This window comes from Paroedura picta, chromosome 7 (assembly GCF_049243985.1).
Source record: "Paroedura picta isolate Pp20150507F chromosome 7, Ppicta_v3.0, whole genome shotgun sequence".
NCBI lineage: Eukaryota > Metazoa > Chordata > Lepidosauria > Squamata > Gekkonidae > Paroedura > Paroedura picta.
In genome coordinates, this window is record NC_135375.1 from 105,527,800 (window position 1) to 105,552,002 (window position 24,203).

Sequence of the window (24,203 nt, forward strand, 5' to 3'; positions counted from 1 at the left end):
CTCTCCCTCTCTGTTTATGTGCCCTTCTTGCAAGTATAAAGTTCATCTAAATCTGTTTGGTAACGCATTGAGATGCACGTAGGCTTCGTGTCCATTCTGCAATCCTGACCCTACAGCGTTGCTCATTGGAGGCCCTTGCTCTTTGTGGGTTGGAACAGGTTCGTACATTTTGTAATAAACCTTGAGTGTCCGTGACAAAGGTGGGCTGTCCGTGGAAGCAAACAGATAAACCAAGCCGGTCCTCTGAATTCACGAAAGCCTGGCTGAGACAGCCTGCTCTATGGTCATATCACGTATGACTTAATAATAAATATTTGTATTTAATCTTAATATATATATTCATTGCTCAGCCATCAGGTTCCTCACTTGTTTTGCTCAGACTGGGCTTCTGTTCCTTTTTTTTTTGTTTTTCCCACCTTAGGGACGCCAGCCTCCAGTTGGGGCCTGGGGATCCCCCGGAATAACAGCTCATCTCCAGCCTACAGAGAGCTGTTCTCCTGGAGGAGGGTGGGTGGGATGGATGGATGGATGCTCTGGAGGGAGAACTCTATGGCATTCCACCCCACTGGATCCCCTGTCCTCCCGGGCCTCCGTCCCTAAATCTACTGAAATTTCTCAACTTAGATCTGCCACCCCACCCCCTCTTCCCCTATTCATGGTCAGGAGGGACTTGGGGACTCTGCCCCTCCTGGAGGTTGGCAACTGTACGGTCTCCTCAGAAAGAGCCACAGTGAGGGCAAAAGGGAATTGGGGACTGATGTTGCTGATTAGCCAGAGTCAATATTGACTTGGCATTGGCCCAGAGAAATGCAATGCAATGCATGTACCTTGCCGCTCATGTGTACTTTGGCGCAGAGGGATCTCCGCCAGGCTCTTTAAGGCGAATAGTCAGCGCGGCTGGTGCTCAGCTCTGGAGTCATTCTCGCACTCCGCCACCCACCATGGAGGTCTCCGTGCTCCTCTGGGCCCTGACTCTGCTATCTGCCACAGCTTCAGTGGTTCCAGAGCCGTAAGATTTTTATGTCTCTTTTCTCGGGAGGAGTACAGGAGGCAGAACATGGTTCGCTTTACCTTCAGCGTGGAAGATTTCCGTGCATTTTTCAGATATGAGGCACGGAGGACACTTGATCTCTTTCTGTGAGGGTCTTGTCGTGCTTCACGCGGGAGAGAAACCAGACGGGCTTTCCCTCAGCAATCTCCATTTTTATATCCCGCTACAAAATGAATGAAAAGGGGGAAACGTGCTGAATTTGTAAACCTTCAAGAGGCTCTTGTGCATGGTTTGAGCCAAGCTGAGGGCACTTCTGAAACTAATTAAAACGTGTTCTGTCTTCTGTCTCGCTGAAGCCATGCTTGGGTTAGTATTGTCTTCTCCAGGAGTGGACAAACTGTGGCCCTCCAGATGTCCATGGACTACAGTTCTCATGAGCCCCAGCCAGCGGCAGGGGCTCATGGGAATTGTAGTCCATGGACATCTGGAGGGCCACAGTTTGCCCACCCCTGGTCTACTCAGAATGGTGGTGATTCTTCAAGGCTTCAGGCTGAGGTCTGTCACATCACCTACCACTAGGGATGCCATCTTCCAGCTGGGGCCTGGAAATTCCCTAGAATTACTACAGACTAGAGAAAATGGCCACTTTGGGGGTGGGGGTGGGGACTCTATGGCGCTGTACTCCACTGAGGTCCCTGTCCTCCTGGGCTCCAGCCCCAGGTCTCCAGGAGTTTCCCAGTCTGGATCTGGCAACTCTTACCTCCCCTTACCCCCATCCCCTTGCTGGCTGCCCGGGTGATCTGGAATCTATACTTACCACAGCCCTGGATTAACCCTTAACTGGAATAAGCACCTGTTTAGGGCAGCAAGGAAGGAAATATTTCTTCTCAGGCATTCCTTCTCTTATGGCTGTTCATTAGAAATGCTAGGCAGTGGAATCCCTGGCGCTGAGAAGGCAGGGTGTTAATGTGTGAAGCCAGGGGAGCAATGCAACAAGACAGGCTGGATTCCCGGTCTCTGCTAAGAATAGAAGCCGATTTGTTGCACCGGATGAGTTTTGAGGACTTGATCCAGGACTTTGCAATTTTAAAAAGGAGGAGAAAACTTTTTAAACGATAAACTAGGGCCTATTCTGCACACAATAGATAATGCACTTTCAATACACTTTAGAAGTTGATTTTCCTGTTTTGCACAGGAAAATCCAGCTGCCAAAGGACATTGAAAGTGCATTATCCTATGTGTGCGGGATGGGCCAAAGTTATAAGTAGGCAACTGCAAGCATTCTTTGGACCCATGTATTTTGAAATGTGACAAGTTTTCAAGATTAGAAGGCAGTGGAATTAAAGGTGCTTTGTTTCATACAAATAACGACATTTTCCCATTAGAATATCTTTTTTTTTAAGTTGTCCATCAACATTAATTTCTACAGAAAAAGGATTTTGAGAATCCAAAAGTATGTTCTCAAGATCACGTAATTACAGTCGTTAAATACAGTATTTTGACTTATAAACTTTGAGATGTTGGTTAAGAAGAATTTTCAATCATTTTGTTACTTTGGCATTTTTTCCCTTTTTATTTTAAAAATGCATTTAAAAAGTGTTAACATTTGCATTTCCCTTGTTGCCTTAGTTGGAAGTACATAATTTGCTTATATTGCTTACTGCTCTTTAGTATTAAATAAATAATTTTAATAATAATAAAATATTTCCTTTAGTTCCTTTATATCCTTTATCTGAGAACCCAGCTTGCTAGGGGTAAATGGTAATGACTGGGGAAGGCACTGGCAAACCACCCCATATTGAGTCTGCCATGAAAACACTAGAGGGCGTCACCCCAAAGGTCAGACATGACCTAGTGCTTCCACAGGTGGTAAAAAACGGGGTACAAATATCCAGTTTGGTGTAGTGATTAGGAGTGCGGACTTCTAATCTGGCATTCCAAGTTCGATTCTGCACTCCCCCACATGCAGCCAGTTGGGTTACCTTGGGCTCGCCATGGCACTGATAAAACTGTTCTGACCGGGCAGTGATATCAGGGCTCTCTCAGCCTCACCCACCTCACAGGGTGTGTGTTGTGGAGAGAGGAACAGGAAGGCGACTGTAAGCCCCTTTGAGACTCCGGGTAGAGAAAAGCGGCATATAAGAACCAATCCTTCTTCTTCTTCAGTAATCTCAGGGTTCTCTCAGCCTCATCTTCCTATTAGGGTGTCTGTTGTAGGTAGAGAAAAGGGAAGTCAATTGGAAGCCGCTTTGAGACTCCTTCGGGTAGAGAAAAGCGGCATCTAAGAACCAACTCTTCATCTTCTTCTTTTTGTCAGTTAAACAATGGAAGGGTTGAGGGTCACTTTTGTCAGGTTGCACTTAGGGCATCAGTTGGTCCTGACCTACCCCCTGATCTTTTTAGATGAAGATGCCTGGGACTGAATTTGGGACCGTCTCCTTTTCTAGGAAATTGTCCACCACTGAGCCACAGACCCTCCCTGTCCTGGAAATTCACTGGGAATGCAGATAGAGTTGCCCTTTCAAACTCTGGTTGGTCTGGGGAAATCATATAGGTGTATTGTCACACTATGGCATTTCCTCTGGCTAGAAGCCAGGCTTTCTCAACCAGGGTTTTGTAAGACTTTTTCAGCAGCCCTGGAAGGCTTTCCCAAATGAGACAAATAAATAAATAAATACCAGTTGCCAGACAGGTTAACTGGAGATACTGGGGACTGAACCTGGGGACTTCTGCATGTCCTGCAGTTTTCGTGGAATAAGACATAGTTGTAGTTGTTAAAATGACTGCTGAATGTGCTGGACCACCTATAGTAGATGTGGCTGGCTCAAGGCTCAAGTTGGTTCATATGCATTTTATTTTATTTATTTCCTTTATTTGTACCCTGCCTTCCTCCCCAATGAGCATCCAAAGCAGCTTACATCATTCGCCTCTCCTCCGATTTATCCTCACAATAACCCTGTGAGGTACATTAAGATGAGACTGAGTGACTGGCCCGAGGTCACCCAAGGACCTTCCATGGCAGAGGGGGATTTCAAACCAGAGCCTCCCAAATCCCAGTCTGATGCTTTAAGCCAGAGGTACTCAAACTGCGGCCCTCCAGATGTCCATGGACTACAATTCCCAGGAGCCCTTGCCAGCATTCGCCAGCGAATGCTGGCAAAGGCTCCTAGGAATTGTAGTCCATGGACATCTGGAGGGCCGCAGTTTGACTACCCCTGCTTTAAGCAGTCCACCACACTGGATTAAGTTCCTTCAAAAGTGGCTGGGATTGGTTCTTCAAAGAACTGGATCTTCCTAGGTTCCCATAATAACCGATCCCATTCAGCAGGAGTGGCCAAACTGTGGCTCTCCAGATGCCCATGGACTACAATTCCCATGAGCGCCTGTCAGCTGACAGGGACTCATGGAAAATGTAGTCCATGGACATCTGGAGAACAAACCCCTGCAGCATCCGAAGAACAACTGAGCCTTTATGGGGTGGAAATCCCCCAAAAGCTCTGTGTAATAGCCCTCAGGCCACCTCTTCTCTTTCTCTTCCAGTCATTATATGATGGTTGTCCCGGCCATCCTGTCTCACCCCAGCGAGGAGAAAGTCTGTATACTGCTCAGTTCTCTCCCCGAGAGCGTTCACCTGACGGTTACGTTGGAGATGATGGCCCAGAACCATTCCATAGTGGAGAAGGATGTGGCAAAGCCAGGAACGTTTGAGTGCATCAGCTTCCAGGTACATTAGAATCATAGAATCATAGAGTTGGAAGGGGCCATACAGGCCACCTAGTCCAATAAAACATTTATGCATTTGTTTTATTTCAGAACAAATTTAGAGTCCAGGGGGGCACCTTTAAGACCAACAAAGCCTTATTCAAGGTTTGAGCTTTCGTGAGTAGGCACACTTCCTCAGATACAATGTCCAATGAGATACCATGAGGTGGCCCTCAAACCCCACTGATCCCTCTTGCTGCTTCAGATGCTCCGTTTGCCTCTCCGGCTATTTCTGAGGGCCCCTGTTCCCCAAGGAGCAACATTGGGGGAGATCAGTGGGAACGGGAGAGACAGAAAAGTTCTATCCCACTGACAAAGGTGCTTTGGGTGAGCAGGAAAGGTTGTCCAGATTCCACTCCTTCATTTTAGCTTCCACATGACGTTGTTGAGTTTCATTGGCCTTCTGGCTCAGATGGGGCCTGGACATCTCCCAGAATTACAACCGATCTCTGGACAAGACCCGAGAGGAAACGGCAGCACAGGACAGTGGATTATTCAACATTAAGCCACAGAGGGGTCCGTCCTTTCCCTAGACCCTTTCCTCCCCAGGCTCTACCTCCAAATCTTCAAGAATTGCTCAACCTGAAGTCAGCAACTATGGACCCATGAAGACTGGATAGGGAGGGCAGCCTTCAGCTCATCTCCATGCTACAGAGATCAGTTCCCTTTGGAAATTGGATGCTTTGGTGGGGGTACTCTATGGCATAGTACCCCTCTGAGGTCCCTGTCCTCCCCAGGCCCCATCCCCATATCTGGATCTGGCAACCCTACCCCCCACCCCTGCCAGTGGCCAGGGGGGACCTGGCAGCCATGGACCAAAAGCAGGTTTGGGAGAAGACTGGGGGCCTTTTTGCACGCCTTCAAAATAGCACAATGGTTGCTAATTGAAAACGCTACCGATTTGCAATAACGCACGACGTCGTAGACAATCTGCCACACACCTGAAACCAATCAGCAAAAAGCACTTCCTTGTAGCACTTTCAGGGGAATCCCAAAAAGTGGATTCACCCTCCGGAAAGCGCTACACTCTTGCAACCAATCTGCAACACTAGCGAAAAAGACCTGTGCGTTAACATTGTTGCGGTTTCTTCAAAGTCCCTCCTCCTGAGCCTGTCCTCCAAACTTCCGGCGAAGCGATCGCCATTTTTTTTTTCTCCGAGCGAGTGGGGATAAACGCACCAGCGAGCCTCTTTCTGTTTAGAGGCTTCCCTGGCTTCAGTCCTTCCCCTTTAGTCACTAAGCACAAACCACAGAAAAGCCCGTTTGCTGAAATAAAGTCCCTTTATTTTTTACACATTAATTCAGCCGAAAATCGGGCCCGCGAGAGGGGGGGGGATTTTTTTTTTTTCACTCGAGGCAGCGTGGCAACGATCATACGATCAAACGACAGCTCACATTAGGCAGCTGGATGGGTCTCTCCGTTGCAACGAATCTACACAGATTCGTTACAATGGGTCTGTTTTTTTTTTAAAAAAACCTTTCTTAAAGGGAAAGGGGCTGTTTGGGAGCATGCTAACGGCTGCCCATTGGCTGCTTGACGGCCAGGGGCGGGACGAGCTTGGCAATAGCGCTTCCTTTCTAGCGATTTCTGCCGAGACCGGAAGCTGTGGGAAACGCTACAAAACGCAACTGGATTCCACTACAAAGGCAGGTATGCATAACGACGAATTCCACTATTTTAAATGGCGATTTTTCATTCAGTGACCAATTTGCAACAAAGATCCCGGTGCGTAAAGCCCCTGGATTTCCGTATCTCACCACTCATGGAAGCGTCTTGTACAAAATGGAAGGGCTTTAATGCTAATGGAGCTCTCCACCTTTTCTTTCCACCTCTCTCTCTCTCTCAGGTGCCAGCCTTCACTCCCACAGGAAATACCGAAGAGGTAAGTCTCACATCCGCCAGCCACTTCTCTACTCCTGCCAAATGTATTTTGGGCCCTAGGAGAAAAATGTACGTGATAGAGCAGTGATTTTCAACCTGGGGGTCAGGACCCCTTTGGGGGTTGAATGACTCTTTCACAGGGGTTGCGGCAGGCAGGGAGCTTGGCCGGGGGGGGGGGGGCGCCATCCACATAACAGCCTTGCAGGGTAGACTGAGATAGAGCATTCATCTGTCTGGAGCAGCGGAAAAGAGCAAGATCAGCATGGTGGGACAAGAGACAGAACTGAACTGAGAAATCCCGGGAAAAAAAACAATTTATATACAATCCTGAACCATGGATCTTCATGCCCTTGGTCAGTTTTGGTTTAATTTCTGTGAAAGAACCCTTGCATAATTTTATGGTTTGGGGATCACCACAACATGAGGAACTGTATTAAAGGGCCGTGGCATTAGGAAGGTTGAGAACCACCGTGATAGAGGAAGGTGAAGGAAAGGATTATGAATTGGCTTAGAAGGGAAAGGAGGGGGAGATCAAGGAAGGACAGACAGGTGAGCAAAGACCAAAATGGCTTAGGTGGGAAAGGAAGAGGGGACCAAGGAAGACCAGGCTGGGAAGGAGATGAGCAACGGACTTGGGAGGGAGTGGCAAGAGGAAGATGGTGCCAGCAGGTTGGGTGGGGGTCTTGCATGCCTGTTCCTGGCCAGTTTGGGATTCCAAAAACAATTCCAGTTCCGCAGCAGAGAACACCTGCGCCACTTTCTGAAGGGCTGCCTGTTTTCTGGCCTCCTGCTCTGAAAGCGCTTTTCCCATTTGTGTCCTGGAGGAGGAAGAAGTGGCCCACGTGCATATCCTCGTCCGCAAGGGTGACAGCGTGAGCTTCGAGGGCCGGAAGAAGGTGCTGGTCAAGGACGTTTTCATCCGCGACATAATCCAGACGGATAAGCCCTTTTACAAGCCTGGAGAGACAGGTAGGCCTGGCCCTTGGGCCCTGCGGGGCTTTCTGCACCATCTTGGCAGGGCTAACAGGGAAGAAGAATTAAGCTGGGGAAAGCGGGGCCAAGTGGGGCTGCTTGCAGGAGACCAAAGGACCCTCCTCTCCGTCAACAAGGAAGGCTGCAAGGACTCCAGTGGGCACAAGCAAGAGTCGCAACGCAACGGAAATGCTTGTTCCAAACGGCAAGGGCATCGTAATGTCTTGACCAACTGTGGCTCACCAGATGTCCATTGACTGCAATTCCCATGGGCCCTAATCAACATGGCCAATTGGCATGCCCATGGGCATCTAGAGAGCCACAGTTTGGACACCCCTGGTCTAGAGAGCCAATTTTAGTCCATGGACATCTGGAGAGCACCCCTGTATGAGTTTGTAATCAGCCATAATTGAAGATATTGTTTTTTCTCGGACCAAGAGAGCAATCTCTGCACATTCCATCACCTTCACCAGCCATTCCTGTACAGAGGGTAAGGTCGTATCTTTCCCTCTTTGAGCCAATAAGAGTGGCTGACATCGTCATATATAAAGTTCCATGGCTGCCCATCCATTAATCCCAAAAGAACCCCTTTGTTCCTGCTGCTTGTGAGCCAGCATCGAATCAGGACTGGAAGGGTGGCAACCATAATTTGGCAGAGCGAGGATTTTCATCGTGTGAGTCTTTGTGGTGGTGATGTCGTGTACGAACAACAAATAAATATATTTTAACCTCTGTTTTTTCCAGTCCGGTTTCGAATTGTGAAGCTCGATAATAAGCTCAAGGCCCTGCAGGAAACGGTGAGTGTTGCTTCTTCTTCGTAAGGTCGGCCTTTCAGAAAAGGCTAGCAGGCTGGTCTCCTCACCAGAGCCAGGGCCCCCAAACAGAGATCTCCTCTGGGCTTGGTCCTTACGACACCCAGACCTAACTGCTATATCGAAACAAGTCTCATCGTTTGCTTGGGCCCAGGCAAGTAGTCCCCCTGCTGGCCAGGTGGCCAGGTGTCGCCCTGCTGGCCCAGGGCGGAGTGGGGAGTAGGGCTGCCAGATCTAGGTTGGGAAGCAGCTGGAGATTTGGGAATGGAGCCTGGGGAGGACAAGGTGCCCTCAGTGGGGAACAGTGCCACAGAGTCCACCCTCCAAAATAGTCCTGGTGACCAGATTTTAGCACTGATAAAGCAGGACACCATTTACTGGGGGGGGTTCTTGATTAAAATTTGGTCTATATGGATCAACAAAATTGTTCATAGAACGCATAGAACGCAAAAATAGTACTGTTATATACATTTTTTACTTTCAACATAAGTACAATTTGCCAGGTGCCCCCAGATGTCCCTCCAAAAATGGGACAATCTGGTCCCCTTATGTTAGGGGAATGAGTTTGAGTTTTGTTTCTTATAGCTCTTTTCTTGCCTCTCTTTTGTCCTTGCAGATCCCTTTGATACAGTTGACGGTAAGTAACTAGGAGTCATTCTGTATATAAGGGCGTGCCTCTCCTTTGCCTGTTTCACTCTAATGTTCAGCTGGACACATTTTGTGCCTGGTCAAAATTAAAATATTGTGCAATGTGAAATGAATGGCTGTGAAATTCAGCGTGTGTGATTTAAGGAGCTAAGATTGCTTCTTAAGATGAGAAGAATACTGGTTTCGTTTATCTTCAAAACCTTGTACTCATGAGGACCAGTGTGGTGGAGTGGTTAGAGCGGAAGACTGTGATCTGAAGAGCCAGGTGTGATTCTCCACTCCTCCACATGCTTTTTCTATTGAGGGAATAACAGCAGATTCGTGGAACAGAACACAGGAATTTCTATGTACTCTTAAAACTGCCTGATGAAAAGATTACAGGGAAATCTCCCAGCAGAATCACTCAGGGCAGGAGGCAATCAGAATGCCCATGGATGGCACAGGAGCACTGACTTATAGCCTCACAGGGTCTAGAACAGGCATAAATGTCACGTTGTACCCACTAGGAATCGGCAGTGGCAAGGTGTGGCTACCGCCATGCATAATTGGTCTATGTAATTAGCCTTTGACATTTTACCCAAAACTGCCCGGTTCTTTGAATCAGCTCTCAGTTGCCATTGTCATGACCCGGCTTGCAGTGTGGAATGCATTAAAACACACACACACACACACAAAAATCAATATCCTTAAAGCTAATATAAATATATGTACAACACTGTTATACATATAATATACAACAGTGTTGTACATATAAGTATATGTACAGCAAGGAGCCTCTTGTGGCGCAGAGTGGTAAGGCAGCAGAAATGCAGTCTGAAAGCTCTGCCCATGAGGCTGGGAGTTCAATCCCAGCAGTCGGCTCAAGGTTGACTCAGCCTTCCATCCTTCCGAGATCGGTAAAATGAGTACCCAGCTTGCTGGGGGGTAAATGGTAATGACTGGGGAAGGCACTGGCAAACCACCCTGTATTGAGTCTGCCATGAAAACGCTAGAGGGCGTCACCCCAAGGGTCAGACATGACCCGGTGCTTGCACAGGGGGATACCTTTACCTTTACAACACTGTATGATTACATGAGGAAATCCCAGAAAAGAAAAACAGATAACATACAACTGGTTAATGCAAAACTATTTTCATTTGAATCAAAGACCATTTGCCTATTCTTGCAGGCATCTGAAAGTTGAAACCTAATTCTTTGGGTGTACTTGCTCATTGTGAGGTTTGGCCCACTCTGGCTCAGTGCCTAGAGATATTCTTAAAGGAATGCTGTGAGATAAAATATTCAATTCACCTTAGATGCAGATGACAGTGGGTATCTGGTTGCGGTCATTTGGCAAGGCATTGCATTTGAATAGGTGGAATCGAGTGCTTCCCTCTAATGCCTCGATCCCAGAATACGCCCTCAGGGAGAATGACATCTCCTTACCATGGATTCCAAAGGGTTCCAAAAAGCCAGCGAGTGAATACTTTGGCTGTCAAGGATCTTGTACATTTTCACGGCTCGCTCTGGTTGACAAATGGGATAGACCTTGGCTAAGCAAATCTGACGGCAAGTAGGGTTGGGCGTTTTGGCCGCTTTGGCGATCGAGGAAGCCCGAGGCAGCCAGCACTGTGGTGCAGAGGGGAGGGGGAGCTCTGGCCAAAGCGGCCGAGGTGCGCCAAAACGCTCAGCCCTACTGGCAAGATCCCCTAAGATAAATGTCTCCGCATACCTTTGTGCTGATGTTGGTTTCAGGAGTTAGAATCATAGAATCATAGAATCACAGAGTTAGAAGGGGCCATACAAGCCATCTAGTCCAACCCCCTGCTCAACGCAGGTTCAGCTCAAAGCATCCTAAAGCATCCAAGAAAAGTGTGCATCCAACCTTTGCTTGAAGACTGCTAGTGAGGGGGAGCTCACCACCTCCTTAGGCAGCCTATTCCACTGCTGAACAACTCTGACTGTGAACATTTTTTCCTGATATCTAGCCTATATCGTTGTAGTTTAAATCCATTACTGCGTGTCCTCTCCTCTGCAGCCAACGGAAACAGCATCCTGCCCTCCTCCAAGTGACAACCTTTCAAATACTTAAAGAGGGCTATCATGTCCCCTCTCAGCCTCCTTTTCTCCAGGCTGAACATTCCCCAGTCCCTCAACCTGTCTTCATAGGGCTTGGTCCCTTGGCCCCAGATCATCCTCGTTGCCCCAGGGTTGCCCTGAACTTCTGTTGCCACAGAGACACTGGGTGACCACTGTGGTGAGGCAGAGTCTGGATGCTGCTGGATGTCATTTGCCTTTACAAATGAGACATTTGACGGTGGCTCTACAGTCTCTTGCCATGTGAAAGTTGGAGTCGCAACCCTTGAAGCAGAACCTATACTCTTTAAGCAAGGTTTTACGTTGCTCCAAAGGTTGGGCTCTGAACTCTCTGCACTTGTTTTCCGACTTCAGTGCTTTCTTCAGTGGCAAAACGAGTCCGTTCTTGTTAACCAGTTAAAAATAGAATTAGGCTAACGCTCTTCTGGTGTGGAGAGTGACACTGAAAATGGAAAACAATCTAGAGGCAGTTCTGGCAGAGTCCAAGGGTAAACAAAAGAGATAACAGAGACTCTTAAACTTTGGATCTTTAATTAAGCCGCTGGGTAGATTCTTTCTCTCCTTTGTTGTATTTCTGGAATTGTCCACCATCTTCCTGCAGCCCCATGATTAAGTGCATCATTGGCCTTGGCCATCTTATTAAATCTCCCAGGGACTGACGCAGCTCTTTGGTTTTCTCCTTGTACACAGTCTCTAACCCCCACACACCTCAGCACTTTTACAGCCTGACTGTGAACTTCACAGTTCTTTCCATCTTACCCCTACGGCCAGGATCCCAATGAGAACCGGATCGGCCAGTGGCTGGATGTGGAGACCCAACAAGGCATTGCGGATTTCTCCTTCCCCCTGGCCTCTGAAGCGGCCGAGGGAATGTATACCATCAAAGTGGGAGACGGCATCCCCCCCAGAGGCGAGACCTATTTTGCAGTGGGGGAATACGGTGAGTGTTTAATGGGGGGTTTAAGGGGGGTGTCACTTTGGCAGCAGTCGGGGGGGGGGGCTCAGCGTCGAGACGTGAAGTCTATAAAAATTCATAAAGGACCCTTTCCCCCCCTGCAAATGAAAGGAAGAGAGGCTCTAAAAGCCTAAGTTTTTCTTTCACTTCACTCCTTTTGGAATAATATTTAATACTTTGATTCATCTCGGTCTCGTCAGGTAGCCCAAGATACCCGATAACACATGGCAACGGAATGCTTTTCATAATTAATGGATGTGGGAACAAGATGAAAATGCCACGCAGTACTTGGGCATGAAATTTGGGTCACTGTGGGTGGGCAGGTAGTTGTGAGTGTCCTGCATTGTACAGGGGGTTGGACTAGATGACCCTGATATTATGGATATCTGGAGAGCTCCAGTTTGGCTACCCCTGCCCAGGGTTTTCAAAGCAAGATGCAGCTTGCATGCCTTTGTCTAGCAGCCCCAGGTGTCTGTAATGGCCTCCTATTCAAGCATGAGGCAGGGTCAGCCCTGCTTAATTTCTAAGTTCTGATGAGACTGGGCTGTCCAGGTCAGGGTCTAGAATAATCACATCCTAATTTATTCATTTAATTCATTTACTCATTTGATTCATATACCGCCCCTCGCTGTAACATCTTCTCACACCTAGTTGTCCTGGGCCTTGGAAACATGTCAGTGAAGGTTACCATCCCTTGAAATTATTGGAAACTCAGCCAGCCAACTGCTGGTGGCACGTCCTGGCATTAGATACTTGTTCATGTATTCCCAAAATAAGGGCAGGAGTTGTTCATAATTTCATTCAGCATTTAGGGAATTTGTTGCTGGGGCACTCTGGATTTGCCACTATGTGAACTGTTGTATTTCCCTGTTGCCATTCACCATTGCTCTTCCCAATGTGTTGCAGAACTCCCAAAATTTGAAGTACTGTTTGATCTACCTCCATTTGTCACCCTCACGGATGAAGAATTTCTGGTCAAAGTATGTGGAAAGTGAGTCTTTGTGGAGCTTTCTAATCCCTGCTGGAGACTAAAGTGCTTTGACTGAGGGGAAAGAGTTCCTAAGTACCATTCATGCTTTATACCAGGGGTGGTCAAACTGTGGCCCTCCAGATGTCCATGGACTACAATTCCCATGAGCCCCTGCCAGCAAATGCTGGCAGGGGCTCATGGGAATTGTAGTCCATGGACATCTGGAGGGCCACATTTTGACCTCCCCTGCTTTATACCCTTAGGGCTTTCAGATTAAGAACATAAAATGACCCCTGCCGGATCAGGCCAGTGGTCCAGCATCCGGTGTCACCCAGTGGTCAGCCAATTCCTCTGGAGGTCCAACAGCAGGGCATAGAGGCCAAGGCCTTCCCCTGATGTGGCCTCCTAGCAATGGTATTCTGCCTCCAAATGTGCAGCTACCCTTTGGTCACCATGGCGAGTTGCCACGGATAGACCTATCCTGCATGAGTCTGTCTAATTCCCTTTGAAAGCCATCTGTGCTTTTGAGCTTCAGGGCATGACCTTGTTGTTCTCTGCAGCCAACCCCTGTGAGCTGAGAGTCTCTCAAACCCACAGTGACTAAGCATTGTAGGCCAGCATGAGGGCACAGTGGGAAATGCAGTTGCGTTTCCCTGCCACATTTGTTCTTCTCAGCGGGGAGCTGCTGTTAAGCTCCTGAGGAGCTTCCTTGGACTACAGCTTGAGAAACCATTGCTCCAGACCAGCAGCACTCAATCTATGTTGTGTGGAAAACTTAGGATTGCCAACCTCCAAGTAGGAAAAAGAGACCAGCAAGGGGGTTACTCAGTGTGTGGATATGATACAACGGACCAGAAATCACTATGCTAAAATGCCCTCTATGATAAACTCAAAATCAAAAATGCTTTTTAAACAAAAATATAATATTCAAATGCTCAGGAAAAATGCACATGAATTTTACAAAATTGCTGCCAAGTTCTTGCTTCTTTATTGGATTCACCAAACTATGTAGAACAAGTGCCTAGATATTTGCCCAAGTTCTCACCCCAGGTCATTCCTGAATTGTTGGAGAAGAGATGTTTCTGTGAGCTGGAAAGATTGTGGAGATAGCTGGAAACCATGCGGTTATTGGGACTTTTGGATTTGGCTTGGTCCTGAGTCCCTCCAGAGGGATAGAGCTGCAGAGTAACAGAGCATTTTGAAACTATGCAATTATGAGTTACCTTTGTGAATGAGGCACAGATCCATACTCACAGTACTCTGGGGTTTAAAAGAGAGAATCTTTACTGGAAATATTACATATGAATATATATCATATTCATATTCAAAAACATAGAGTAGTTACAAAAACAACACATTGCAAGCCTCTATGGCTAGGCTGCAAGCAGACTACATACCCACACATCAGCAGATAGAGAGAGTAGAGAGGGTAATAGAGGGTACAGCTCCTCCTTGCTAACAGAAGAGCCTCTCTTCCTGAAGAAGGACGAAATATATGGGAGCCCAGCTTAAAACAAGGGAATCCCGATCATGAGTTTGGGATTTTTCCACTACAATCCCAGGTGTCACTAGTGAGCACATAGGTAGAGCTTAGCAGCCTAACAATTTTACAATAACAACCCTTCAGAGTTGACTTCACCAACTTACTTCCTGATTGCAATTCCAACAAAAGTCCCTTTATGTGGACACATCGTTAGATGCTTGTCCTTTGTAAGTCCACTGTAAGTCCACTGAAGAAGCAAGAACTTGGTGAAACGAAGTTTCAGCTAGGTCTTCGTGCGGACAACAGTGTGATATCTGAAATAAGAAATCTACAGCAGTTTTGTAACATTTATTGTATTTTTGTAAAAAAATATTTGATTTTTGATCATGAGTTTATCATACAGGAGTTCTTTGCACAGCGACTTCTGGTGCCAACCTCCAGGTGGGGCCTTTAGGTCTCCAGGAATTACAACAGATCTCCAAATGACAGAGGTCAGCAAAAATGGCTGCTGTAGAGGGTAGACTTTGTGACATTGTTCCTTGCTGAGGTCTCTCCCCCTACAGTCCCCAGACTCTAACTCAGGGGTAGTCAAACTGCGGCCCTCCAGATGTCCATGGACTACAATTCCCACGAGCCCCTGCCAGCAAACGCTGGCAGGGGCTTGTGGGAATTGTAGTCCATGGACATCTGGAGGGCTGCAGTTTGACTACCCCTGCTCTAACTGGAAGACTCCGGAGCTTTCTCACCCTGGAGCTGCTTATCTACCCTTGGTCAAAAGAGCCAACTTTTCTTCCATCCCTGGCATGAGACCTGTACCTCAGGGATACCCGCAGTGACCTGACAATCCCAAACTTCGCTGAGCAAATGCTGGGCCCACTTCCTCAAAACCATGAAGCAGCCCCAGAAGAGCCATCCATGGCTTCTGAGCCACCCTCCTTGCTCTAGACCAGCAATTTCTAACCTGTGGGCCAGGCCCAAAAGTGGGTCACAAAGCTGCTGAAAGTGGGTTGTAGGCCAGCCATCCCAGATGGCTCCCCCTGCCCTACTCATGGCTCTCCTTTGTATTTTGGAACCACAATCTGACCCAGGAGACATATCGTCCATTAGGATCTTTTTTTTTCTTCACAGAATCCACATAATGATCAAGTCAAACATGACCTGATGGTTACCAGAGGAAATTTCTTTGAATCTTGGGTGGGGGGAATAGACATAGTAATGAAGGGGGGGGCAAAGACTGGAAAGGGGTGGGTTTGTCGGAATGCCACCCGTTTGGTGTCCATAGTGGGGGCAGCTTCTTCCTTAGTGCAATTTCCGTTGTTTTCTCAAAAACAGCTACTTAGATGTTTAATGGTGTGTCAAATTGGAATGGCACTAAGGTCACAGATGGCCTAGGGTGGCAAAAAACCTTGGGCGAACCTTGGCTGGGTCACCAGGCCAAGTAAATTTGGACTTGTGGGTCACCATACCAGAAGGGTTGGGAACCATGTCTGTAGATTAAAGCCTACTTGATTCCCTCTCCCCTCCCCTCCCCTCCTTGCCAATATCTCTGACCACAGGTACACCTATGGGAAACCTGTTCATGGAAAAGTAGATCTCACTGTCCGTAGGACCACGGCATATTATATGTTGATGACAGGCGATTACGCAGAAATCGAAAAGGAGTACACAGGCCAGGTGAGCTCACTGGGAAGTGGGTTTCTTTGGGCAAAATAGAGGGTGAATAGAGGGTCTGCTCTTTCCGGTGCTTCAGGGATCAGAGACCTGGGGGCATTTTGCATTACAGAAAAGTCATTTTTGGTTACACGGTGCTCACACTACTCAGCATGCCTTCAGCGTGTTATGACTGAAGGCTTCTGAAACTTGCCAAATGCTGACTTTTCCTGTGGGAACCACGGGAGATAATGGGTGGCAAGAATGCTAATTGACTTGCATGGGCTCCATTGAAATGTATTATAGTAGGAAAACAGTTACAAAGAAAATACGCAATGGATTCTCTATCACACTCAGATAAACTACTCTGGGCCTGGAATGGCAGGGCACAGAGTGGAATAACAACCACTGGGAAAACCATGGGGGACGATTGCCATAAGTAAGGGAGGGGTGGGAGACGAAGATGGCAACTTTGGGGGACGTACTAAAATGAATGACAAGAATACCCATTGGGACCCATGAGAGACTCTGGAAGACCCTTTTGGCTAGGCAGATAACGACAACGTAGATATTCTGTAATGTAGAACTGCTTGGGACGTTGTATTCGAACATTTCCCGCAGAATGCATGACCACAAACATTTTTAAAAACAATGGCGTAAATGGGCTTGCAATTTAAAATGTTTTTTTAATTGGGGGATGCAGAATACCTCCTGGCCCTATTGCCTTTACCCGTTGTCTCTGTCAGAAGCCAAAGAAATGGGGATGGGGTTGGGAAGAGTATTTACTTGTATTCTGTCTTGCCCCGTGAAGCTCAGGGGGATTAAGCAGTGTAAATGAAGGTGATCCAAGGAACAGGATCACAGCAATCTTAAATGCACTGCTGTGTCATTCTATTGACCTTTGGGGGGGGATTTCTCAGCTGTTTTTTCTCTATAGTAGAGAAGGAGCCGACATGGTAAAAACATGCACATTTCAAATGTAGGATCAGCCTGGGTCCTCTCCTCCATGCATTTCCTTTCTGAATGATAGACTAGCTACAATTAAACAGGAAGTAAGGTTAACTTTGCCTTTATTTTCCTTCATAATCTACTGTGCTACGTGTTGGAACACCAACCTTTGCACAGAAACACAGAATGAGCTCTGCTGGATTATACCAGTGGTCTATCTAGTCCAGCCTCCTATCTCACACAATGGTCAACCAGTTCCCCTGGGATGGCCAACAACAGGGCACAGAGGCTAAAGCCTTCCCCTTACGTTGAGCTGAAGAGGGAAAGAGATGTGCGATATGTGCCAGAGGACCTCATGGGCAGAGCTTAGGATATCTCCCAGGAAGGATTCCTAACTCTGGATTGGGGGGACGGGTTCACCAGAACCCTTTGTTCTGGGTTCAAACACTTCACCCAGATGGTGTAATATGTAGGACCCCTCCTCCTCTGCAGTAGAGAGGCTGGGATCTGTCCTTTCTGCGCAGAGCCCCATTTGCCAGGTTTAAATATCCTCAGACTGGGCTGATTTAGCTATTAGAATATATGATTCAATAACCATTTCCTTCTCCAGCAACTTTCACCTCCCATCTTGGCACCTCTTGGCACATCTCAGCTCACTTTTTTTTCCCCTATATGACTACAGACAGACAGATATGGCTGTGTTTCATTCATCATTCACGGTGCTGACATTAATATGACTGAAGCAGGTTTTGGGAGCTACATTTCCCTTTCTGCGGAATTTGTCGATGAAGAAACAGGTACAAGGGAAACAAAAGGGGAAAAGGGAAATACCTTCCTCCTTCTTTGGGAGCTTGAGTAACCTTAGCAATTTGTTGATGGTTTAGTTTCCTTTTGGGGTCACCGAGGGTTGCTTCTTCAATGAAGCATTCCAGTGTTTGTGTTTCCTTCAGCATTGGCAACCAGTATCTGTTCATGTTCCATGGCCCAATGGAGCTCCTTAGTCTGTCTGTCATCGGTTTCCCCTGGAGGCATGATTTGATAACACTAATCTCCAGAGCTTTTTTAATTTGCTCTAAGCTTAATAAAGGCATTCCCTCCCCTTTCCTGGTGAAGTGTGGCATGATAGAGCCTTGGATTCAGAACAGCTCTTTTCTCTAAGGCTTCGGTTGCATGCCAGAATTAATAAAGTCACATTCATTCCCTATGTGAGACTGCACAGAATCCACAACACTGAAAACAGGGTTGCACTTACCTGTAACTTTCTAAAGACAGTTGCCAGGCACAAGGAAAACTGCTGGCAGGCTCCGTAGTCTTCTGTGCAGGCACACATTCCTCCCTCCTGCCCGCTGTAAACTCCCTGGAACTTTCATTTCTTGGGGTCACTGGCAGCAGCATGAAGATACCTGGGGGATTAGTGCCCCTCCTCCTCGTCATTTTGGTAGAAAAGTGCTCAAGAGAGGAGGAGTTCTCCTAGGCTGCTAGAGAACTTTGGAAATCTTTTCCTTGGATGGTCTGTGAGCACTTACTCCCAATGTGTACCTGCAAAGAAGACCGCTTAATGAACAACAGTTACAGATAAGTGCAACCCTGTTTTCTGTCTCAGCCAGCTCTACCTTTTATTTTGGATCCATCTTCCAAAAACACCGTTTGATTTGTGATCCTGCATTTAGCAAGGGGTTGGACTCGATGGCCTGTATGACCCTTCCAACTCTAGGATTCTATAATTCTATGTCCTATTAATGGCTGGCCTGTTGACCTATGTTTTAACATTGCCCTGTGGTGTCTATCTTCAAAAGACATGTCCATTGGGCTTGAAAAGGGGAGGAGCAGTGTTTCCATGGGCTCTCTCTCCTGTGTATGAGTGATCTTCATGAGGACACAGAGCGTCAAACTGACCTTTCTCGCTTCCCTAGTTATGGTGCACCACTGTGTTCCAGATATATTCAAGCCTCTGCAGACTATCTCTCCTATTTGGAAACAAAATACTATAGGAGAGCATTCACACTCAGGGGTAGTCAAACTGCGGCCCTCCAGATGTCCATGGACTACAATTCCCAGAAGCCCCTGCCAGCATTCGCTGGCAGGGGCTTCTGGGAATTGTAGTCCATGGACATCTGGAGGGCCGCAGTTTGACTACCCCTGAGCTAGATGCTCTGCGTTACCTTCTGCCATGCTGGTGGGTCGCTTCAAGAAAACCCCATTAGCTGAAAGACTCTGCCCCTGTAATTCCGGGGAGATAGAGTCAATCGAACACGTCCTCTTAAGGTGCCCTACTTTTAGCTCTGCGAGAAATAAATTCATCCCCCCCATTACTCAGGAATTCCTCCACCAGCTCAAACAAAGAAAAACTAAAATTCCTCCTGTGGAATAGTAGGGGCCATATTATTAAGCAGGTTGCCAGATTTTGTGCTCATGTGCTTAGCACACGGGAAAGACAACTTAAGCTTAAGTGAAGATTTTTAGAGGAATTTTACTATGTATTTTTATTATGTACCCATCAATTATACAATTTTATATATTTAAAATTTTGTACTGGCTCCCTGATTTTGCAATTTTCTACTCTGAAATGTTTTTTTCTCGCTATCTGTTTTATCTGGCCGCAGTGCTGTATTAAAATAAATTTGAATTTGAGTGATCTTCATGAGACTGCTCTATGACCCCCAGATAAGTTCCCCTCCAAGGAGTTCTCCTAAGCCTCTTTAGCTCTGTCCTGATAACTTCATTACGAGGCTGTCAAAGGAAGGACATGGTGCTTTTTTTACTTTTCTGCTGTAACTCTTTTCACATTTCACCTCTCTCTGTGCAGGAGCAACAAATAAGGCAGATGAGAATTTGTCTCTCTACAGCAAGGAAGTGTCAATCAACTTCGTCAACCTCAATCCATTCTATAAACAGGGCTTTCCTTACACTGGCAAGGTAATCTCCCCCCCCCCACTCTCCTCTTTCCTTGGTCTAATGTAGTTGCTGGATCCGATTCAGATTTATTAATATACGGCTCCAAGCCAGGTACAAAAACACTTAAAACCCAGAACTGCACTGTAATTATTACAAAATATTGGCAAGCCAGTAAATAGTCATAAAATAGGGCATTTAAAAGAATGTTAAACATTTAAAATAATATTAAACATTCTCACTGAGACTCAAAACAGATGACACAATGTAGGTCTAGACCAGTGGTTCTCGGCCTGGGGGTTGGGACCCCTTTGGGGGTCAAACGACCCTTTCACAGAAGGCAAGCAGCTTGGCCGGGGGGGCACCATCCACACAACAGCCTTGCGGGGTAGATCGAGATAGAGCGTTTGTCTGTCTGGAGCAGTGGAAAAGAGCGAGATCGGCATGGTGGGACAAGAGACAGAACTGTAATGAGATACCCTGGGAAAAAACCAATTGATATACAATTATGAAGAATGGATCTTCACGCCATTGGTCAGTTTTGGTTTAATTTCTGGGAAAGAGCACTTGCATAATTTTATGGTTGGGGGTCACCACAACATGAGGAACTGTATTAAAGTAGCATTAGGAAGGTTTAGAGCCACTGGTCTAGACAATGAGGATATTCAGTGTGCAGTGAAAGAGGATTGGCTTGTGGCACCTAATTTTTGGCAACCCCAGAGGGATCTCCGTGCAAGAGACATTCTCTGTGCAAGAGACATTTGGGGGTGGCTTGCTGTTGCTGGCCTCTACGGAGCGACCCTGGACTTCCTTGGGGGTCTCCCATTCAAAGACTAACCAGGTCCGACCCTGCTCGCTTCCAAGATCTGACAACAGCAGTCCAGACTGGACCATCCAGATCAGGGCATGAACAAGCTGGTGGAAAGTACCCTCAAAGAGCAGCCAACATGTGGCAAAACCATAGGGATGGCCAAACTGTGGCCCTCCAGATTTATTTATTTATTTATTTATTTATTTACAATTAAATGTTTATACCACCTCTCCTGGTATATACCTGTTTGGGGCAGTTTATATCATTAAAATCAATAATGCATTAAATATTTACCGATTAAAATCATTTAAAATTATATCAGCCCACATCAGCTAGAAGCCTTAGTTTCTGCATTCCCCCGGGGGTTGGTTACTGCCGCATCTCACTGTCGGCTCATATTTAGCATACAGTCCACAAATATCCCAAGATCTCACTTGCACCCAATGTGACTAATCAGATCTACAGGAGAAGAGAATCCGGTGAGGGAGGTAGTAGATTTCCGTGAGACACTCAGACCCAGCTTCTACAAGGCAAAACTGTGACTCAGTATTAGAGCATCTGCTTGGCATGCAGAAGGACCCAGGTTCAATCCTCAGCATCTCCAGCTGCAAGTTCCGGCAGTAGGTGATGGGAAAGACATATTCTGAAGAACCACTGCTGGTCTGTGTAGACGAGACTGACTTTGATGGACCAAGAGCCTGATTCTTTCTTTTAACATCTTACTGACGGCTGGAGATCCATTCTCCATTCTCCCGTATCCTCCCCTCAAGGTCTTGGTTAGGGGAGATTTTTAGCTGTTTTAATGCCAAATTGTATCTTGGATTTTTGTATGGGTATTGTGCAATTTATATAGTTTTTAGGGGAATTTTTATTGGGTTTTTTAAATGCTGTAACCCGCCATGAGCCTTTCGGGAGTGGCAGGCCAAAAATCGAATGAACAAACGAATGAATGAATGAATGAATGAATTGGATGGATGGATGGATGGATGGATGGATGGTTGAGGCAGTTTCATTTGTTTGCTTCCAATCAAAATTTTGACAAAATATTGTGTCATTCACTGCATGGACTGTTCACTGCCCCAGCTCGCTTGGAGGAGCACAAATTGGGGGTGGATGAGGTGCACCAGGCCAAATGCTCCCCCATGTGGGTGCCGGAAGAGGTGGGGCAACCTGCCACAACTAAAACTCCAGCCTGCAGCCCGGCATGAAAGCTCCAGTGCATAAACGGTCATGGAGAAGCAATGGTCGGTAAGAAGTTTGGACTTCAAGTAAGTGCCTGCTTCACTTTTGTTCCTGCAGATGAGTGTTTCTACAGGTCAGACACCTGTTCAGAATGAGACTGTCTACATCACAGTTGAGGTCAATGACGTAGAGACACACCATCCGTACGTCTCAGATGAGAACGGGTCTGTCCACTTCTCCCTAGACACAACAAACTGGAACAACACCCTGGTTTCCATACGGGTGAGTTCAATGTCTTGGCATGTTCATGAGGAGGGTGGCAGGACAAAGGTGAATTGGGAAAATCAGCACTAGCTGCATATATTCTGCATGGGGATGTTCAGCAAGAAAGAATACCTTTTTAAAGACCATAAATGGTTGACTTGTGCTTATAGTGCCATCACAACAGCTTGGCTGAGAGGGGCTGTGGATCAGCTGAAGAACCTCTGGTTTGCACACAGGAAGTCTCCGGTTCAATCCCTGGGATCTCCAGTTAGAATGATCTGTCAGTAGGTGATACAAAAGACCTCTGCCTGAGACCCTGGAGAGCCATTGCAAGTTAGGACAGGACTGGATGGATGCCCCATAAGGCAGCTACTTTTCCTGATATTTTTAGTTCTTAAAGCAAGCATGAAATGTAATAGCAAAGCTTGATCTTGGAAGAATAAACACAGAAACTGCAGTTCTTAGAATAACTACAGAACATTTCTGTGCATCATCTAGAGCAGGGGTTCCCCAAGTTTTTGATCCTGTGGTCACCTATGGAATTCGGACACTGGGTGGTGTGCACAACTACAAAATGGCGGCTGTGAGAGGTGGAGCCAGCTACACATAGGAAGCCCAGAGGAGAGGAGTAATTAAAAACACACCCACCACAAAAGACCAGTGAAAGAGAATAAAGCTAGTACTGTGGTAGTAGCTGCTGTTGAAACAACTTTATTTCAGTTTGCACAGCCAGTTGGTCCAACAGTGGCCAGTCAGAAGCCCTGCTGGACAATAGCCCCACACAAGCCACCCTCTTTCTAAAGTCACTTGGTGAAAGGAAAGGTATTTTTGAGCACCACGGTGCCCCAGGGGGCCTGTCGGGGACCCCTGAATTGCATTATCTCAGCAAGTCTTCTCCCATGATTGCATCCCACCCATGGCTTGCCTAGGGAGCTCTGCCAGTACAGGCTGTTGGAGGCGGCACCACAACATGGCTTCACCTTGGGACACGCCACAGTTCCTGTTCTCTGTGTTGGCATTTCCCAACCTGCGGGCCTACGGGCTTTTGAGCTTTTGCCCGTTTGCATATGCTCTGCTTGGTTCTTTTAAGTGGGTCACCATCCCAACTAAATTTGGATTTGTGGGTCGCCATGTTCATTTATTTAAAGCATTCTTATGCTGCCTTCCCGCCCACGCAGAGTCCTGAAGGCAGCAAACGTTAAACATTTCAACATTCAAACAACGTATCTGTAAAATAAGTGTATGAAAACATATTCACACACGCAACACCACAACCTGTGTGGTGGACCAGTAACAGTGATTGAAAGTAGGCCAAACCAAACAAATAAGTCTTCATGTGCTGGCAGATGATAGAGGGAGATGGACCTGGGAAAGCAGTTGCAAAATGTTGGCATCACAATTGGGAAGGCTCTTTCTCAGGTGTCCACCCGTCTAGCCTCAGATGACCGAGGTCTCCATAAATGACTAAAGTGGATAACGGAGGTTCATGAGGGGGTCGGCAGTCCTTCAGGTATGTTGGTCCCAAAGCCATATAGGGCTTTGAAGGTCGCGATTGTTCCTGGAAAGAAATTGGGATCCAGTGTAAGGAGTTGGTCCCTAGGATCCATTCCAGTCAACATCCTATGACCAACTGTACTCTATTTGTACCCAGAGCAACTACCACATGGCCGGAGACGCAAACCTGCACACGCTGCCCTGGGTCGCCCTCTCCCCCCACCCCAGCACAGCGGTCCGTGGCTGCCAAAAGGTTGTGGACCACTGCTTTAAACTACCGTATTTGCCGGCGTATAAGACGACTGGGCGTATAAGACAACCCCTCAACATTTCCACTCAAAATACAGTACTATGGGCCACTATGGGCAACTATGTCTATCCCAACTGAAGTGCACCCGGCGTATAAGACGA

At 47.0% G+C, this 24,203-nt stretch overlaps 1 protein-coding gene across 1 annotated transcript in view; it reads left to right on the forward strand.

The window, feature by feature from the left end:
- Positions 1-862: 862 nt before the first annotated feature.
- The window catches only part of LOC143841532 (alpha-2-macroglobulin-like protein 1), a 65,016-nt gene continuing 41,675 nt past the window's right edge, over positions 863-24,203 (forward strand). Inside the window, exons 1-12 of the mRNA XM_077345916.1 lie at positions 863-1,009; positions 4,532-4,715; positions 6,601-6,636; positions 7,460-7,604; positions 8,352-8,404; positions 9,036-9,056; positions 11,915-12,083; positions 13,005-13,089; positions 16,108-16,225; positions 17,832-17,946; positions 19,956-20,065; positions 22,152-22,316. Of these exons, the coding sequence (XP_077202031.1) occupies positions 942-1,009; positions 4,532-4,715; positions 6,601-6,636; positions 7,460-7,604; positions 8,352-8,404; positions 9,036-9,056; positions 11,915-12,083; positions 13,005-13,089; positions 16,108-16,225; positions 17,832-17,946; positions 19,956-20,065; positions 22,152-22,316 (1,269 nt within the window). The 5' untranslated portion in view covers positions 863-941. The remainder of the gene's footprint in view (positions 1,010-4,531; positions 4,716-6,600; positions 6,637-7,459; positions 7,605-8,351; positions 8,405-9,035; positions 9,057-11,914; positions 12,084-13,004; positions 13,090-16,107; positions 16,226-17,831; positions 17,947-19,955; positions 20,066-22,151; positions 22,317-24,203) is intronic.